This window comes from Taeniopygia guttata, chromosome 2 (assembly GCF_048771995.1).
Source record: "Taeniopygia guttata chromosome 2, bTaeGut7.mat, whole genome shotgun sequence".
NCBI lineage: Eukaryota > Metazoa > Chordata > Aves > Passeriformes > Estrildidae > Taeniopygia > Taeniopygia guttata.
The window spans coordinates 150,881,385-150,899,625 of NC_133026.1; the positions used below are offsets into that span (position 1 = coordinate 150,881,385).

An 18,241-nucleotide genomic window follows, 5' to 3' on the forward strand; every position below is an offset into this window, starting at 1 on the left:
GATTTTGGGGTTTTTGGACAGATTTTGGGGTTGCCCAAACTGCTTATAGGGTTCCAGGGCTGGTTTTGGTTTCCCTGAACTGATTTTGGGGTTTTTGGGCTGGTTTGGGGATCCCTGAACTGATTTTGGGGTTTTTGGACTGGTTTGGGGATCCCTGAACTGGTTTTGGGGTTTTTGTACTTGTTTGGGATCCTGGGGCTGGTTTTGGGGTTCCTGGACAGGTTTTAGGTTCCCTTGACCGCTTTTGGGGTTTTTGGAGTGATTTTGGTTTCTCTGAACTGATTTTGGGATTTTTGGACTGGTTTGGGGATCCCTGAACTGGTTTTGGGATTTTTGGACTGGTTTGGGGATCCCTGAACTGGTTTTGGGGTTTCTGGACAGATTTTGGTTCCCCTGAACTGATTTTGGGGTTTTTGGACTGGTTTAGGGTTGCTCAAACTTCTTATGGGGTTCCTGGGCTGGTTTTGGTTTCCCTGAACTGATTTTGGGGTTTTTGGACTTGTTTGGGGATCCCTGAACTGATTTTGGGATTTTTGGACTGGTTTGGAGTCCTGGGGCTGGTTTTGGGGTTCCTGGACAGGTTTTAGGTTCCCTTGACCGCTTTTGGGGTTTTTGGAGTGATTTTGGTTTCTCTGCACTGATTTTGGGGTTTTTGGACTGGTTTGGGGATCCCTGAAGTGTTTTTGGGATTTCTGGACTGAATTTTGGGTTCCCTGAACTGATTTTGGGGTTTTTGGACTGGTTTGGGAATCCCTGAACTGGTTTTGGGATTTTTGGACTGGTTTGGGTTCCCTGAACTGGTTTTGGGATTTTTGGACTGGTTTTGGTTTCCCTGAACTGATTTTGGGGTTTTTGGGCTGGTTTAAGGTTGCCCAAACTTCTTATGGGATTCCCGGGCTGGTTTTGGTTTCCATGAACCGATTTTTGGGGTTTTTGGACTGGTTTGGGTTCCCTGAACTGATTTTGGGGTTTTTGGACTGGTTTGGGGATCCCTGAACTGGTTTTGGGTTTTTTGTACTGGTTTGGGGTCCTGGGGCTGGTTTTGGGGTTCCTGGACAGGTTTTAGGTTCCCTTGACCGCTTTTGGGGTTTTTGGAGTGATTTTGGTTTCCCTGCACTGATTTTGGGGTTTTTGGGCTGGTTTAGGGTTGCCCAAAGTTCTTATGGGGTTCCCGGGCTGGTTTTGGTTTCCCTGAACTGATTTTGGGGTTTTTGGACTGGTTTGGGGATCCCTGAACTGGTTTTGGGGTTTTTGGGCTGGTTTGGGGATCCCTGAACTGGTTTTGGGGTTTTTGGACAGATTTTGGGGTTGCACAAACTGCTTATGGGGTTCCAGGGCTGGTTTTGGTTTCCCTGAACTGATTTTGGGTTTTTTGTACTGGTTTGGGTTCCCTGAAGTGTTTTTGGGGTTTTTGGACTGGTTTGGGGATCCCTGAACTGGTTTTGGGATTTTTGTACTGGTTTGGGATCCTGGGGCTGGTTTTGGGGTTTTTAGACAGGTTTTAGGTTCCCTTGACCGCTTTTGGGGTTTTTGGAGTGATTTTGGTTTCCCTGAACTGATTTTGGGGTTTTTGGGCTGGTTTGGGGGTGCCCAAAGTTCTTATGGGGTTCCTGGGCTGGTTTTGGTTTCCCTGAACTGATTTTGGGGTTTTGGGACTGGTTTAGGGGTTCCCAAAGTTCTTATGGGGTTCCCGGGCTGGTTTTGGTTTCCCTGAACTGATTTTGGGGTTTTTGGACAGATTTTGGTTTCCCTGAACTGATTTTGGGGTTTTTGGGCTGGTTTAGGATTGCCCAAAGTTCTTATGGGGTTTTTGGGCAGATTTTGGTTTCTCTGAACTGATTTTGGGGTTTTTGGACTGGTTTGGGGATCCCTGAACTGATTTTGGGGTTTTTGGACTGGTTTGGGGATCCCTGAACTGATTTTGGGGTTTTTGGGCTGGTTTTGGTTTCCCTGAACTGATTTTGGGGTTTTTGGAGAGATTTTGGGGTTCACCTCTCATCTCCCCGTTTCTCTTCCAGCTCCCCTCAACGCCACCACCGAAAAATCACCGAAAAATCGCCAAAATTCCCGAAAACTCGCCGGAATCGCCGAAAAACCACCGAAATTCCCGACTCCCGCCGACGCCGCCATGGCCCCGGCGCGCGGCCGCTCCACCCAAATCCCACCGTGCGTCCCCAAGCGCCAATTCCCGCCGGGATATTCCGACTCCCTCCTCTTCCTCTGCGCCCGCCGCATCGTCGCCCGTCACCCTCTGCCGGCGTTACCGGCGCCGCCCGCCCACCTCTACCCCGTCCTCTTCCAAGCCGCCTTCTTGGACGGGCGGCCGTTGGTGCTGCGGGAGCTGGTGAGCGCGTGGCCCTTCCCGGTGCTGCACCTGCAGCGCCTGCTGGGCCGGCAGGAGCTGCTGCGGGACCACCCCTGCAAGCTCTGCCTCCAGGCCGTCATCCTGGCCGTGGTGGCGCAGCTGCGCCGGCAGCTGGAGGAGCCCGGACGCCGCTCCAGGTGGGTTCCGGCACGGGCGAGGTTTTGGGGGGAACTTCTTGGCTTGGATGGGTTCTTCTTGGTTTTGATGGGTTCCTCCAGGTTTTGATGGTTACTTCTTGGTTTTGTTGAGTTCTTCCCATTTTTGGTGGCTTCTTCCAATTTTTAATGGTTTCTTCTTGGTTTTGATGGTTCCTTCCCATTTTTGATGGTTTCATAGATGCCATTTTCATGGTTCCTTCCCATTTTTGATGGTTCCTTCTCGTTTTCGATGGTTTCCTCCCATTTTTGATGGTTCCTTCCCATTTTTCATAGTTTCCTCCTGTCTCTGATGGTTCCTTCCCATTTTTGATGGTTTCTTCCCATTTTTGATGGTTCCTTCTCGTTATTGGTGGTATCTTCTCAGTTTCGTATAGTTCCTTCTTGGTTTGGATGGTTTCTTCCCATTTTTGATTGTTTCTACTTAGTTTTGATGGTTTCTTCCCGTTTCCAATGGTTCCTTCCCATTTTTGATGGTTCCTTCTCGTTTCCGATGGTTTCCTCCTGTCTTTGATGGTTCCTTCCCATTTTTGATGGTTTCTTCCCATTTTTGATGGTTCCTTCTCGTTTTTGGTGATGTTACCTCAGTTTCGGATGGCTCCTTCATGGTTTTGATGGTTTCTTCCCATTTTTGATTGTTTCTTCTTAGTTTTGTTGGTTTCTTCCCATTTCCGATGATTCCTTCCCATTTTTGATGGTTCTTTCTCGTTTCCGATGGTTTCCTCCCGTCTTTGATGGTTCCTTCCCATTTTTCATGGTTTCCTCCCATTTCTGATGGTGCCTTCCCATTTTTGAAGGTTTCTTTTCATTTTTGATGGTTCCTTCTCATTCTGGGTGGTTCCTTCTTGGCTTTGATGGTTCCTTCTCGTTTCCAATGGTTTCCTCCTGTCTTTGATGGTTTCCTCCCATTTTTGATGGTTTCATCAATGCCATTTTCATGGTTCCTTCCCATTTTGATGGTTTCTTCCAATTTTTGATGGCTCCTTCTTGGTTTGGATGGTTCCTTCCCATCTTTGATGGTTCCTTCCCATTCTTGGTGGTTTCCTCTTGGTTTTGATGGTTGGGGCTGCTGCGGGACCACCCCTGCAAGCTCTGCCTCCAGGCCGTCATCCTGGCCGTGGTGGCGCAGCTGCGCCGGCAGCTGGAGGAGCCCGGACGCCGCTCCAGGTGGGTTCCGGCACAGTTGTCGGCGTTCTTCCGACTTGTTCGGTGATCTCCAGGGTTTCTTCTTCTCAGTTTTGGTGGTTCCTTCTTGGTTTTGATGGTTTCCTCCCATTTTTGGTTGTTCCTTCTTGGCTTTGATGCTTTCTTCCAACTTTTGATGGTCCTTCTCGTTTCCGATGGTTTCCTCTTGTCTTTGATGGTTCCTTCTCATTTTTGATGGTTCCTTCATGTTTTTCATGGTTTCTTCCCATTTTTGCTGGTTCCCTCTTTGTTTTGATGGTTTCTTCCCATTTTTGGTGGTTCCTTCTCATTCTGGGTGGTTCCTTCTTGGCTTTCATGGTTTCTTCTCGTTTCTGATGGTTTCCTCCTGTCTTTGATGGTTCCTTCCCATTTTTGATGGTTTCATCAATGCCATTTTTCATGGCTCATTCCCAGTTTAATGGTTTCTTCTCATTTTTGATGGTTTCATCTCGTTTCCGATGGTTTCCTCCCATTTTTGATGGTTCCTTCCCATTTTTGATGGTTCCTTCTCGTTTTTGGTGGTGTCTTCTCAGTTTCGGAGGGTTCCTTCTTGGTTTTGATGGTTTCTTCCCATTTTTGATTGTTTCTACTTAGTTTTGATGGTTTCTTCCCGTTTCTGATGGTTCCTTCCCATTTTTGATGGTTCCTTCTTGTTTCCGATGGTTTCCTCTGGTCTTTGATGTTTTCCTCCCATTTTTGATGGGTCCTTCTCATTTTCGATGGTTCCTTCTCATTTTTGATGGTTTCATCAATGCCATTTTTCATGGTTCCTTCCCATTTTGATGGTTTCTTCCAATTTTTGATGGCTCCCTCTTAGTTTTGATGGTTTCTTCCCATCTTTGATGGTTCCTTCTCATTCTTGGTGGTTTCCTCTTGGTTTTGATGGTTTCCTCCCATTTTTGATGGTTTTTCCTTCTGGTTTTGATGGTTGGGGCTGCTGCGGGACCACCCCTGCAAGCTCTGCCTCCAGGCCGTCATCCTGGCCGTGGTGGCGCAGCTGCGCCGGCAGCTGGAGGAGCCCGGACGCCGCTCCAGGTGGGTTCCCATTTTTGGTGCTTTCTTCCCATTTTTCATGGTTTCTTCTAATTTTTGATGGTTTCTTCTTGGTTTTGATGGTTCCTTGCCATTTTTGATAGTTTCATCGATGCCGTTTTCATGGTTCCTTCCCATTTTCATGGTTTCTTCCCATTTTTGATGGTTCCTTCCGGTTTCCGATGGCTTCCTCCCGTTTTTGATGGTTCCTTCCCATTTTTGATGGTTTCTTCCCATTTTTCATGGTTCCTTCTCAATCTTGGTGGTTTCTTGCCATTTTTGGTGGTTCCTTCTTCGCTTTGATGCTTTCTTCCAACTTTTGATGGTTTCTTCTCGTTTACGATGGTTTTCGTCCATCTTTGATGGTTCCTTCCCATTTTTGAAAGTTCCTTCCCGTTTTTGGTGGTGTCTTCTCAGTTTTGGTGGTTCCTTCTCGTTTCTGATGGTTTCCTCCTGTCTTTCATGGTTTCCTCCAATTTTTGATGGTTCCTTCCCATTTTTCATGGTTCCTTCCCATTTTTGATGGTTTCCTCTCATCTCCGATGGTTTCCTCCCATTTTTGATGGCTACTTCCCATTTTTCATGGTTTCCTCCCATTTCTGATGGTTCCTTCCCATTTTTTATGGTTTCTTCCCATTCTTGGTGGTTTCTTGCCATTTTTGATGGTTTCTTCTTGTTTCCGATGGTTTCCTCTTGTCTTTGATGGTTTCCTCCCATTTTTGATGGTCCTTCCCATTTTTGATGGTTCCTTCTCGTTATTGGTGGTATCTTCTCAGTTTCGTATAGTTCCTTCTTGGTTTGGATGGTTTCTTCCCATTTTTGATTGTTTCTACTTAGTTTTGATGGTTTCTTCCCATTTCCGATGGTTCCTTCCCATTTTTGATGGTTCCTTCTCATTTTCGATGGTTTCCTTCCCATTTTTGATGGTTCCTTCTCATTTCCGATGGTTTCCTTCTGTTGTTGATGGTTCCTTCCCTTTTTTGATGGTTCCTTCCCATTTTCGATGGTTTCCTCCCATTTTTGATGGTTTCATCAATGCCATTTTTCATGGTTCCTTCCCATTTTGATGGTTTCTTCCAATTTTTTATGGTTCCTTCTTGGTTTTGATGGTTCCTTCCCATCTTTGATGGTTCCTTCTCATTCTGGGTGGTTTCCTCTTGGTTTTGATGGTTTCCTCCCATTTTTGATGGTTTTTCCTTCTGGTTTTGATGGTTGGGGCTGCTGCGGGACCACCCCTGCAAGCTCTGCCTCCAGGCCGTCATCCTGGCCGTGGTGGCGCAGCTGCGCCGGCAGCTGGAGGAGCCCGGACGCCGCTCCAGGTGGGTTCCGGCACGGACGAGGTTTTGGGGGGAACTTCTTGGCTTGGATGGGTTCTTCTTGGTTTTGATGGTTTCCTCCCGTCTTTGATGGTTTCTTCCAATTTTTGATGGTTCCTTCCAGTTTGTGATGGTTTCTTCCCATTTTTGATGGTTTCCTCCCATCTTTGATGGTTTCTCCCCATCTTTCATGGTTTCCTCCCATTTTTGATGGTACCTTCTTAGTTTTGATGGTTCCTTCATGTTTTTGATGGTTGCTTCTCATTTTTCATGGTTTTCTCCTTTCTTTGATGGTTCCTTCTCGTTTCCGATGGTTTCCTCCTGTCCTTGATGGCTTCTTCCCATTTTTGATGGTTCCTTCCCATTTTTGATGGTTTCTTCCCCTTTTTTATTGTTTTTCTTCCTGTTTTTGATGGTTCCTTCCCAGTTTTGATGGTTTCTTCCCATTTTTGATGGTTTCCTTCTGTTGCTGATGGTTCCTTCTCCTTTTTGATACTTTCCTCTCATTTTTTGTGGTTTCCTCCTCTTTTTGACAGTTCCTTCTCATTTCCGATGGTTTCCTCCTGTCTTTGATGGTTCCTTCCTGATTTTGAAGGTTCCTTCCAGTTTTTGATGGTTTCTTCTCGCTTTTTATGGTTTTCTTCTGGTTTTGATGGTTTCTTCCCATTTTTCATCATTTCCTCCTCTTTTTAATGATTCCTTCCCTATTTTGATGGTTCCTTCCTGTTTTTTGATGGTTCCTTCCCATTTTTGATCATTTTCTTCTGGTTTTTGAAGCTTTCATCCCGTTCTTGATTGTTCCTTCCATTTCTTGATGGTTTCACCTCATTTTTGATGATTTCCTCTTATCTTTGAGGGTTTCTTCCCGTTTTTGATGGTTCCTTCCCGTTTTTGATGGTTCTTTCCCATTTTTGACGGTTCCTTCAGTTCTGTGATTGTTCACTCCAGTTTTTGATGACTCCTTCCTTCTTTTGATACTTTCTTCCCATTTTTTCCCCTTTTTTTCCCCGTTTTTGACCATTTCTTCTCATTTCCGACGCTTTCTCCCCATTTTCCCAGCTCCTGCCGCCTCCGCGTGCTGGACGTGACGGGAGTCCCGGATGATCCCTCGGGCCGCACTCCGGACGGGATGAACGCGCCCTGGTCCGGCACGGTGGCTTTGGCCAAGGCTTGCGTGGAGGTGTCCAAGCACCAACGGGAATTCCAACGCCGCGGATCCAAGCGGCACAAAGGCCGTTCCGGCACCGCCGCCGCGCCGCAACCGCCGGGCGTTGACGTCCACGCCGACCTCTTCGTCAACGGGACGTCCTACGGGATCCTGCGCGACGCCCTCCAGAGCGGCGCCGCCGGCCCGCTGCGCCTCAAGTGCCGCGAGTTCCAAGCGGAGAAACTCTCCTTGGCCGGAATCGTCAGCCTGCTGGAAACGCTGGATCCCTCCTGCGTGCGGAGGGTGGATCTGCGCTTCCGGAATTTGGGATTGACCGGGCTGTCGGTGATCCTGCCGCATCTCTCGCGCTTCCCGCAGCTGCGCAGCCTCAAGCTGCAGTACAGCAACGTGGACGTGCGGCGCCCGACGCCGGAATCGGCCATCGGGATCCGGTGCCTGGCCGGGCAGTTGGGAATGCTGCCCAGCCTCCGCGAGCTCAACCTGGGATCCTCCCGGCTCTCCGGGAACCTGCGCCAGATCCTCTGGTGAGTTCCCGTTATCCCAATAATTTATGACTCGATGATTCCATCATCCCAGAATTCCATGATCACAAATTCCAAGATCCCAGGATTCTCCAAGACTGGACTTGATGATCTTGGAAGTCTTCTCCATTCTAGGTGACCCCATCATTCCAAGATGTTCTTATCCCAACATTCCGTTATCCCAATAATTTGACTCGATGATTCCATCATCCCATAATTCCATGATCCCATAATTCCACCATCCCATAATTCCACCATCCCATACTTCCACCATCCCATAATTTCAGGGGTCTCAAAGGTTTGGCTCAATGGTCTTGGATGTCTTTCCCAAGCCGAGCGATCCCATGACTCCAGGATTTCCTTATCCCGGTGTTCCCGTGATTCCGTTATCCCGGCAGTTCGTGACTCGGTGGTTCCATTGTCCCAGAATTCCATGATCACCAATTCCAAGATCCCAGGATTCTCCAAGGCTGGACTTGATGATCTTGGAAGTCTTCTCCATTCTAAGTGACCCCATAATTCCAAAATGTTCTTATCCCAATATTCCCATGATCCCAACATTCTGTTATCCCGATCATTTATGACTCAACGATTCCATGATCCCATAATCCAAGATCCCAGCATTCTCTAAGGCTGGATTTGACAATCTTGGAAGTCTTCTCCATTCTAAGTGACCCCACAATTCCAAAATGTTCTTATCCCAATATTCCCATGATCCCAACATTCTGTTATCCCGATCATTTATGACTCAACGATTCCACGATCCCATAATTCCACCATCCCATAATTCCACCGTCCCATAATTCCACCATCCCATAATTCCACCATCCCATAATTCCAGGGGTCTCAAAGGTTTGGCTCAATGGTCTTGGATGTCTTTCCCAAGCCGAGTGATCCCATGACTCCAGGATTTCCTTATCCCGGTGTTCCCGTGATTCCGTTATCCCGGCAGTTCGTGACTCGGTGATTCCATGATCCCACAATTCCGTGATCCCAGAATTCTGCCATTCCAAGATTCTCCAAGGATGAACTTGACCATCCTGGAGGTGTTTCCAACCTCAGCGATCCCAGAATTCCAGGATTTCGTTATCCCAACATTCCCACGATCCCATCATCCCATAAATTCCAGTTCCCGTAATTCCTTAATTTCAACATTCCCAAAGGTTGGGCTTGATGATCTTGGAGTCTTTTCCACCTTCAGTGGCTCCATGACCTCGTAACTCCATGATCCCGTAATTTCATCACTCCCTGATCCCAGAATCCCAATATCCCGAGATTCCACAATTCCATAACTCCACAATTCCACAATTCCCCGGCTCCGTGACCCCAAAATTCCCCGATTCTCAAAGGTACAACTTGACCTTCTTGGAGATCTTTCCCAACCTCACCCATCCCGTAATTCCATGATTCCATGACCACGTAACTCCACGACTCCGTAATCTCATGGATCCCTCATTCCATAACTCCATGAGCCCCAAATGCCAAACCTGATGGGCTTGGAGACCTTTCCCAACCTGAGTCATCCCAGAATTCCAAAATCCCAGGATCTTCAGAGGTCGAACTCGATGTTCTTGGAGCTCTTTGCCAACCTCAGCTATTCCACAATTCCATCATCCCATCATTCCATGATTCTCAAACCTTGAACTTGATGATCTTGGAGACCTTTCCAACCTGACTCATTCCATAATTCCATGATCCCGTCATCCCAAAATCCCAGGATTTTCAGAGGTCGAACTCGATGTTCTTGGAGATTTTTCCCAACCTCAGCCATTCCACCATTCCATGGCTCCAGGATTCCATCATTCCATGACTTTCAATATTGGAATCCACAATTCCATGATCCCATCATTCCATAAGTGTCAAACCTTGACCTTGATGGTCTTGGAGACCTTTCCCAACCCCAGCAGCCATTTTGTAATTCCATGATCCCATCACTCCAAAATCCCAGGATTTTCAGAGGTTGAACTCGGTGTTCTTGGAGATGTTCGCCAACTTCAGCCATCCCACAATTCCATGATCCCATCATTCCATGATTCTCAAACCTTGACCTTGATGATCTTGGAGACCTTTCCCAACCTGACTCATTCCATAATTCCATGACCGCGTAACTCCAAAATCCCAGGATTTTCAGAGGTCAAACTCGATGTTCTTGGAGCTCTTTCCCAACCTGAGTAATTCCATAACTCCATGACCCCCTCAATCCAAAACTCCAGGATTTTAAGGATTTGAACGCGATGTTCTTCCAGTTCCTTCCCAACCTCAGCCATCCCACAATCCCATGGCTCCATCATTCCATGATTTTCAAACCTTAATCTTGATGTTCTTGAAGACCTTTCCCAACCTCAGCCGCCATTTTGTAACTCCATGAACCCATAACTCCAAAACTCCAGGATTTTCAGAGGTCAAACTCGATGTTCTTGGAGCTCTTCCCCAACTTCAGCCATCCAACAATTCCATGGCTCCATCATTCCATTATTCCATGATTTTCTAACCTTGAACTTGATTTTCTTGGAGACCTTCCCAACCCCAGCTGCCATTTTGTAACTGCATGATCCCATCATTCCAAAACTCCAGGATTTTAAGGATTTGAAGTCGATGTTCTTCCAGTTCTTTCCCAACCTCATCCATCCCACAATCCCATGATTCCAGGCTCTGATTATCCTCTCTCTTTTCCCTCCCGCCAGCGACCTCCGGGCGCCGTTGGAAAGTTTGGAATTGTCCTTCTGCTCGCTGCTCCCCGCCGACCTCGCCTTCCTCTCCCAAAGAGTCTCTCCATGGCTCCGGAGCTCTGGGATCCGCCATTCCACGGTGCCAGGGCTCCGTGATCCATCATCCCATCATTCCATGAGTCTCAAACCTTGACCTTGATGTTCTTGAAGACTTTCCCAACCCCAGCCGCCATTTTGTAACTGCATGATCCCATCATCCCAAAATCTCAGGATTTTCAGAGGTCGAACTCGATGTCCTTGGAGCTCTTCCCCAACTTCAGCCATCCAACAATTCCATGGCTCCATCATCCCATCATTCCATGAGTTTCAAACCTTGAATTTGATGATCTTGGAGACCTTTCCAACCTGACTCATTCCATAATTCCATGACCATGTAACTCCAAAATCCCAGGATTTTCAGAGGTCGAACTCAATGTTCTTGGAGCTCTTTCCCAACCTGAGTAATTCCATAACTCCATGACCCCCTCATTCCAAAACCCCAGGATTTTAAGGATTTGAACTCGACGTTCTTCCAGTTCTTTCCCAACCTCATCCATCCCACAATTTCATGATCCCATCATTCCATGATTCTCAAATCTTGACCTTGATGGTCTTGAAGACCTTTCCCAGCCTCAGCAGCCATTTTGTAACTCCATGACCCCATCATCCCAAAATCCCAGGATTTTCAGAGGTCACACGTGAAGTTCTTTCTTGACGCTCTTTCCCAAACTCAGCCATTCCACAATTCCATGATCCCATCATTCCATGAGTCTCAAACCTTGACCTTGATGTTCTTGGAGACCTTTCCAACCCCAGCCATTCCATAATTCCGTGACCGCGTAACTCCAAAATCACAGAATTTTCAGAGGTCGAACTCGATGTTCTTGCAGCTCTTTCTTAACCTGAGTAATTCCATAACTCCATGACCCCCTCATTCCAAAACCCCAGGATTTTAAGGATTTGAACTCGATGTTCTTCCAGTTCCTTCCCAACCTCATCCATCCCACAATCCCATGGCTCCATCATTCCATGAGTCTCAAACCTTGACCTTGATGTTCTTGAAGACCTTCCCAACTCCAGCCGCCATTTTGTAACTCCATGAACCCATAACTCCAAAATCCCAGGATTTTCAGAGATCAAACTTGATCCTCTTGGAGCTCTTTCCCAACCTCATCCATTCCACAATTCCATGGCTCCATCATTCCATGAGTCTCAAACCTTGACCTTGATGTTGGTGGAGACCTTCCCAACTCCAGCCGCCATTTTGTAACTCCATGATCCCATCATTCCAAAATCCCAGGATTTTCAGAGGTTGAACTCGATGTTCTTGGAGCTCTTCCCCAACTTCAACCATCCCACAATTCCATCATCCCATCATTCCATGAGTCTCAAACCTTGACCTTGATGGTCTTGAAGACCTTTCCCAACCTCAGCTGCCATTTTGTAACTGCATGATCCCATCCTTCCAAAATCCCAGGATTTTCAGAGGTCAAACTCGATGTTCTTGGAGATGATTCCCAACCTCAGCCATTCCATGATTGCAATGTTGGATTCCAAAATTTCACAATTCCATGATCCCATCATTCCATGAGTCTCAAACCTTGACCTTGATGGTCTTGAAGACCTTCCCAACCCCAGCAGCCATTTTATAACTCATGACCCCATCATTCCAAAATCCCAGGATTTTCAGAGGTCGAACTCGATGTTCTTGGAGCTCTTTCCCAACCTCATCCATTCCACAATTCCATGATCCCATCATTCCATGATTCTCAAACCTTGACCTTGATGGTCTTGAAGACCTTTCCCAACTCCAGCCGCCATTTTGCAACTCCATGAACCCATCATTCCAAAATCCCAGGATTTTCAGAGGTCGAACTCGATGTTCTTGGAGATGTTTCCCTACCTCAGCCATTCCATGATTGCAATGTTGGATTCCACAATTCCATGATCCCATCATCCCATGATTTTCAATCCTTGACCTTGATGTTCATGGAGACCTTCCCAACTCCAGCCGCCATTTTGTAACTCCATGAACCCATAACTCCAAAATTCCAAGATTTTAAGGATTTGAACGCGATGTTCTTGGAGCTCTTTCCCAACCTCAGCCATCCCACAATTCCATCATCCCATCATTCCATGAGTCTCAAACCTTGACCTTGATGGTCTTGAAGACTTTCCCAACCCCAGCCGCCATTTTGTAACTCCACCATCCCACCATCCCACGACTCCCAAACCTCTCCCGCCTTTCCCCGGCCGATCCCAACCTTCCCGTGGCCTCACCTCTCCCTTTTCCCTCCCTCCAGCGACCTCCGGGCGCCGTTGGAAAGTTTGGAATTGTCCTTCTGCTCGCTGCTCCCCGCTGACCTCGCCTTCCTCTCCCAGAGCTCCCACGCCGCGTCCCTCAAACGCTTGGACCTGAGCGGCCACGACTTCTCCCAGGGGCTGCTGGAGCCGCTGCGGCTGCTCCTGGAGGAGACCTCGGCCTCGCTGCTGCACCTGGATCTCATGGAATGCCGCATGGCCGACGCCCAACTGGCCGCGCTGCTGCCGACGCTGCGCCGCTGCCGCCGCCTGCGCTTCCTGGGCCTCTACGGCAACTCCCTGTCCACCGCCGCGCTCAAGGATCTGCTGCGCCAAACCGTGGAGCTGCCGGATCTCCGATTGGTCGTTTATCCCTTCCCGGCCGATTGTTACAAACCGGAACCGCCGCGCCGCGTGCCGGGATCCCGGCGGATTTACGAGGAACCCATGGACGGCGAACGTTTGGCGGCGTCCACCGCCGAGATCCACCAAATGTTGGCCGATTCCGGCAGAACCGACCTGGTGTGGACTTACAACCCCTACGGCCACGGAACCATGGACTACTTCTCCTTGTGAGCCGGGAAAAGCTCGGAGCCGCCGAAAACGCCGGCGCCGAAATCCGGGCATTCCTTGCCGCGTTCCAGTCGTTTTATTTTCCCTTTATTTCGGTGCTTTTCCACCGTTTTTCTGTATTTTTCCATATTTTTCCCCTCCCCATCCCAAGTTTTTCCCAATTTCGTAGCTTTTCTGCCACGTTTTGATATTTTCCTTCCCCATCCCAATAGTTTTTCCCTCATCCCAATATTTTCTCCATCATCCCATTATTTTTTTCTTCCATTTTGTTATTTTTCCTCCCATTTCGTTATTTTTCCTCCCATTTCGTTCTTTTTCCTCCCATTTTGTTCTTTTTTTTTCATTTCATTTTTTTTCCACTTCATCCCATTATTTTTCCTTCCATTTCATTCTTTCTCCACCGCATCCCATTTTTTTTCCTTCCATTTTGTTATTTTTCCTCCCATTTAATTATTTTTCCTCCCATTTTGTTCTTTTTTTTCCATTTCATTCTTTTTCCACCTCATCCCATTATTTTTCCTTCCATTTCATTTTTTTTCCTCCCATTTTGTTCTTTTTCCTTCCATTTTGTTCTTTTTCCTCCCATTTCGTTATTTTTCCTCCCATTTTGTTCTTTTTTTTTCCATTTCATTTTTCTTCCGCCTCATCCCATTATTTTTCCTTCCATTTCGGTGCTTTTCCTCCCATTTCGTTATTTTTCCTCCCATTTTGTTATTTTTCCTCCCATTTCGTTATTTTTCCTTTTTTTTTTATTTTTCCACCTCATCCCGTTATTTTTCCTCCCATTTCATTTTTTTCTCCGTCCCATCCCGTTATTTTCCCATCAGAATTGCCTTTTCGTGGCCAAATTCGGGAACGACTCCGGAGACGATTCCGAGCTGCTGGACTGGAAATTCCCAAAATTCCTTGGCAAGGAGCTGTGGATCCATGGAAAAAGGAGCAGGTTCCTGGCAGGAATCCCACGGAGCAGGAAATTCCCAAAGGATCGACCCCGTCGGAAAAATCCGCGCGGAAGCGTCTTCCACGGGAACGACGTCTCGGAGAAATCCGCGGAAAAATCCTTCACATAAATGAGAAATTCATGGAAAACTCTTTCCCATCGCCGAGAAATCCATGGAAAACTCGCGGTGGAATTGAGAAATCCATGGAAAACTCCCAAAAACGAGAAATCCATGGAAAACTCTTCCCATAAATGATAAATCCATGGAAAACTCCCAAAAATGAGAAATCCATGGAAAAATCTTTCCCATAAATGAGAAATCCATGGAAAACTCCCAAAAATGAGAAATCCACGGAAAAATCTTTCCCATAAATGAGAAATCCATGGAAAACTCCCAAAAATGAGAAATCCATGGAAAACTCAACGTGAGATGGAGAAATCCGTGGAAAACTCAAAGTGGGATGGAGAAATCCATGGAAAACTCTTTCCCATCGCAGAGAAATCCATGGAAAACTCCCAAAAATGAGAAATCCATGGAAAACTTCCTGTGGGATGGATTCACAGAGAAATCCATGGAAAAATCTTTTCAATAAATGAGAAATCCATGGAAAACTCCCAAAAATGAGAAATCCATGGAAAACTCTTTCCCATAAATGAGAAATCCATGGAAAACTCAAAGTGGGATGGAGAAATCCATGGAAAATGCCCAAAAATGAGAAATCCATGGAAAAATCTTTCCCATAAATGAGAAATCCATGGAAAACTCGCGGTGGGATGGAGAAATCCATGGAAAACTCTTTCCCATAAATGAGAAATCCATGGAAAACTCCCAAAAATGAGAAATCCACGGAAAAATCACAGTGGGATGGAGAAATCCATGGAAAACTCTTTCCCATCGCCGAGAAATCCACGGAAAACTCCCAAAAATGAGAAATCCATGGAAAACTCACGGTGGGATGGAGAAATCCATGGAAAATGCCCCAAAATGAGAAATCCATGGAAAAATCTTTCCCATAAATGAGAAATCCATGGAAAACTCTTTCCCATCACCGAGAAATCCATGGAAAATTCCCAAAAATGAGAAATCCATGGAAAACTCGCGGTGGGATGGAGAAATCCATGGAAAAATCTTTCCCATAAATGAGAAATCCATGGAAAACTCGTTCCCATAAATAAGAAATCCATGGAAAACTCTTTCCCATCGCTGAGAAATCAATGGAAAACTCCCAAAAATGAGAAATCCATGGAAAACTCGCGGTGGGATGGAGAAATCCATGGAAAACTCTTTCCCAAAAATGAGAAATCCATGGAAAACTCCCAAAAATGAGAAATCCGTGGAAAATTCGTGGTGGGATGGAGAAATCCACGGAAAACTCTTTCCCAAAAATGAGAAATCCATGGAAAACTCGCAGTGGGATGGAGAAATCCATGGAAAACTCTTTCCCAAAAATGAGAAATCCATGGAAAACTCCCAAAAATGAGAAATCCATGGAAAAATCTTTCCCATAAATGAGAAATCCATGGAAAACTCGCGGTGGGATGGAGAAATCCATGGAAAACTCTTTCCCATCGCTGAGAAATCCATGGAAAACTCCCAAAAACGAAAAATCCATGGAAAACTCCCAAAAATGAGAAACCCATGGAAAACTCTTTCCCATAAATAAGAAATCCATGGAAAACTCCCAAAAATGAGAAATCCATGGAAAACTCACGGTGGGATGGAGAAATCCATGGAAAACTCCCAAAAATGAGAAATCCACGGAAAACTCGTGGTGGGATGGAGAAATCCACGGAAAACTCCCAAAAATGAGAAATCCACGGAAAAATCTTTCCCATAATGATAAATCCATGGAAAACTCATGGTGGGATAGAGAAATCCATGGAAAATGCCCAAAAAATGAGAAATCCATGGAAAACTCCCAAAAAATGAGAAATCCATGGAAAACTCAAAGTGGGATGGAGAAATCCATGGAAAACTCTTTCCCAAAAATGAGAAATCCATGGAAAACTCTTTCCCATAAATGAGAAATCCATGGAAAATGCCCAAAAATGAGAAATCCATGGAAAACTCCCAAAAATGAGAAATCCATGGAAAAATCATGGTGGGATGGAGAAATCCATGGAAAACTCTTTCCCAAAAATGAGAAATCCATGGAAAACTCTTTCCCATAATGAGAAATCCATGGAAAACTCATGGTGGGATGGAGAAATCCATGGAAAAATCTTTCCCATAATGAGAAATCCATGGAAAAATCATGGTGGGATGGAGAAATCCATGGAAAACTCACGGTGGGATGGAGAAATCCATGGAAAATGCCCAAAAATGAGAAATCCATGGAAAACTCTTTCCCATTGCCGAGAAATCCATGGAAAACTCCCAAAAATGAGAAATCCATGGAAAAATCACGGTGAGATGGAGAAATCCATGGAAAACTCCCAAATATGAGAAATCCATGGAAAACTCTTCCCATAAATGAGAAATCCATGGAAAACTCTTTCCCATAAATGAGAAATCCATGGAAAACTCCCAAAAATGAGAAACCCATGGAAAAATTTTTTCCCATAATGAGAAATCCATGGAAAACTCTTTCCCATCGCTGATAAATCCATGGAGAAATCATGGTGGGATGGAGAAATCCATGGAAAACTCCCAAAAATGAGAAATCCATGGAAAACTCTTTCCCAAAAATGAGAAATCCATGGAAAAATCATGGTGGGATGGAGGAATTCATGGAAAATGCCCAAAAATGAGAAATCCATGGAAAACTCTTCCCATAAATGAGAAATCCATGGAAAACTCTTTCCCATCACCAAAAAATCCATGGAAAACTCAACGATAGATGGAGAAATCCATGGAAAATGCCCAAAAATGAGAAATCCATGGAAAACTCTTTCCCCAAAATGAGAAATCCATGGAAAACTCTTTCCCATCGCTGAGAAATCCATGGAAAACTCCCAAAAATAAGAAATCCACGGAAAAATCTTTCCCATAAATGAGAAATCCATGGAAAACTCAACGTGAGATCGAGAAATCCATGGAAAAATCAAAGTGGGATGGAGAAATCCATGGAAAACTCCCAAAAATGAGAAATCCACGGAAAACTCGCGGTGGGATGGAGAAATCCATGGAAAACTCCCCTGGAAAAACCGGGAACGAGGGAATTTGGGGGAGGGAAAAGTTGGATTTGGGTTTTTTTTTTATCCTGCTCTGATTCCATTGGAAATAAACTCATCCCACCCCAAATCCCGAATTTGTCGTGTCCGGCCGGGAATTCCCCCGATCCCGTTATTTTTCCCCTCATTCCAATTATTTTCCACCTAATTTTGGAATTTTTCCACTTAATTTTGGTATTTTTCTGCCTAATTTTGGTAGTTTTCCACCTAATTTTGGTATTTTCCCACCTAATTTTGGTGTTTTCCCACCTAATTTTGATATTTTTCCACCTCATTTTCCTCCTCATTTCCCAATTTCCCCCTCATTTGTCAAATTTCCTCCTAATTTTCCAATTTTCTTCCTAATTTTCCAATTTTCTGCCTAATTTTCCAATTCCCGCCCCCCATTTTCCAATTTTCCCCCTCATTTTTCAATCCCCCCCCATTTTCCCACTTTTTTTTAGATTTTCCCCCTCATTTTCCATATTTTTTTCCCCTCAATTCCAATTTTTCCCTCATTTTTCCAATTTTTTGACATTTCCCCCTCATTTTTCATCATTTTCCCCAATTTCCCATCTTTTTTCCCAATTTCCCCCCTTATTTTCCCAATTTTTTGAGATTTTTCCCTCTCATTTTCCAATTTTCCCCCATTTTCCCCCTAATTTCATAATTTCCCCCCAAATTTTCCAATTTTCTGCCTAATTTCCCAATTTCCCCCTCATTTTCCATCTTTTTTTCCCAATTTCGCCCCATTTTCCAACTGTTTTGAGATTTTCCCCCTCATTTCCCAATTTTACCCCCCATTTTTCCAAATTTTCCCCTCA

General features: G+C 45.5%; 1 protein-coding gene across 1 annotated transcript; it reads left to right on the forward strand.

Moving 5' to 3' along the window:
• Positions 1-1,954: 1,954 nt before the first annotated feature.
• LOC115494059 (leucine-rich repeat-containing protein 14-like) lies at positions 1,955-17,508 on the forward strand (the record flags this gene model as incomplete). Its single annotated transcript, XM_072925095.1, has 3 exons — positions 1,955-2,502; positions 7,113-7,745; positions 12,754-17,508. Coding segments are annotated over 3 exons (1,755 nt in total), but the record flags the coding sequence as incomplete, so codon positions are not given.
• Positions 17,509-18,241: the final 733 nt, after the last annotated feature.